The sequence below is a fragment of the Trichinella spiralis genome, assembly GCF_000181795.1.
Source record: "Trichinella spiralis strain ISS 195 chromosome Unknown Scfld1532, whole genome shotgun sequence".
Taxonomy (NCBI): Eukaryota; Metazoa; Nematoda; class Enoplea; order Trichinellida; family Trichinellidae; genus Trichinella; species Trichinella spiralis.
In genome coordinates this window covers 1-1,286 of record NW_003528471.1, presented here as the reverse complement: position 1 = coordinate 1,286, position 1,286 = coordinate 1, and the positions used below count along the sequence as shown (strand labels likewise).

The 1,286-nt window shown below is 45.1% G+C and overlaps 1 protein-coding gene across 1 annotated transcript; it reads left to right on the top strand.

The window, feature by feature from the left end:
• The first annotated feature begins 188 nt into the window (after positions 1-188).
• Positions 189-1,071, top strand: Tsp_14937 (conserved hypothetical protein). Its single transcript, XM_003369768.1, has 3 exons — positions 189-311; positions 342-513; positions 578-1,071. The coding sequence occupies exons 1-3, from the start codon at positions 189-191 to the stop codon at positions 1,069-1,071; spliced, it is 789 nt and encodes a 262-aa protein (XP_003369816.1).
• The last annotated feature ends 215 nt before the right edge of the window (positions 1,072-1,286 follow it).

Sequence of the window (1,286 nt, the reverse complement as noted above, 5' to 3'; positions counted from 1 at the left end):
GCGTGTGTTGTCAGCGTTGCGACAAGTGAATTTTTTGGTATTGTTCGTGTAATCACGGTGGGCATATTTGGCAACATGCTGGCCGTGATGACCATCGTCCGTTCGAGGTTGATGAAAATATCTTCCAATCACTATTTGATCGCTTTGACTTGTTCGGACAGTGTATTTTTGCTTTCGTTGTTTCTCATATGGTTGAGCAAGTTGAATGTGGCCGTTTATCACCGGGATGGATTTTGCCAATTGGTTCTGTTCTGTCTGAACTGCAGCAGCTGGCTGTCCAGCTGGTATACGATGATCTTGACCGTGGAACGGTATTTCGTGGTGTTTTTTCCGTTGAGTAGGGCGGCGGCTTGCAGCATCGGACGAACGAGGCGAATCATCTGCTTGGCTTTACCGTTCCCGGTGCTGTTCAACATCTGGATAATCATTGCTACGGGTGTCAACGAAACTGGCGCTTGCAACATGATCGAAAGCTATTATTACGCCGGTATGGTTCTCAACTGGATCGACACGGTATTGTCGTTTGTCGTACCGGCAATTGTGATCACGGCTTGCAATATTGCCATCTGTTACAAAGTTTATTCTCGTGCCAACGCATTTGCCGACCTGAAAGGTGGTAGCAAGTCGACTACAAGCAGCAGAGGTTCGGCTGCAGGTTCCGCTTTGGAATTGCCTTTGATGCGTCGCCACGGTGGTTGTGGTGGCGGTGGTTGTGGTGGTGGTTCTTCGTCCTCTGGTCATGCCGGTCGTCCAGCCGGAAGTCAGGAGAGGAAAATTACCCAATCGTTGGTCACTTTGTCTTGCGTGTTTGTCGCGTTGAACGTGCCCAGCTATTCGTTGAGATTGCGCGATTACGTGCTAGTCGCTACTGGTCGAATTCCCCAAAATCAACCGTTGAGTGAAATTATTTTGGAAAATGTATTCAATTTGATTTATTATACCAATTTTTCCATCAACTTTTTCGTCTACTGTTTGTCGAGTGAAAATTTCCGTTCCGCCGCTTGGCAATTGTGGCACGAATGGTTGCCGGCATTTCGTTTGCGGAAACGTGCCGCACCTATTCCACTCTGATCTGTTCACTTATTCGCTGAACGATTAATTCTATTCGCATTGTTTATTTATGTTGTTTGCACATTTTTTTTGGAAAATTTTACAATAAATCAAATCGATTTCTCCAACATATCTGATGGCAATTTCTAGTCTTTTGTATCATTCGGTAATTCAATTGATCATGTAAATCAATTCTAGCAGACATACAGTACGCTAGAAGAGTGAAACAGTGTGTG

Excerpts from the sequence above, each read along its gene's own strand:
- Tsp_14937 (XM_003369768.1), top strand. The coding sequence starts at position 189 with ATGGTTGAGCAAGTTGAATGTGGCCGTTTATCACCGGGATGGATTTTG. Across the intron at positions 312-341 it reads ATGATCTTGACCGTGGAACG|GGCGGCGGCTTGCAGCATCG; the intron begins GTATTTCGTGGT and ends TCCGTTGAGTAG. Across the intron at positions 514-577 it reads TTCTCAACTGGATCGACACG|TTTATTCTCGTGCCAACGCA; the intron begins GTATTGTCGTTT and ends TCTGTTACAAAG.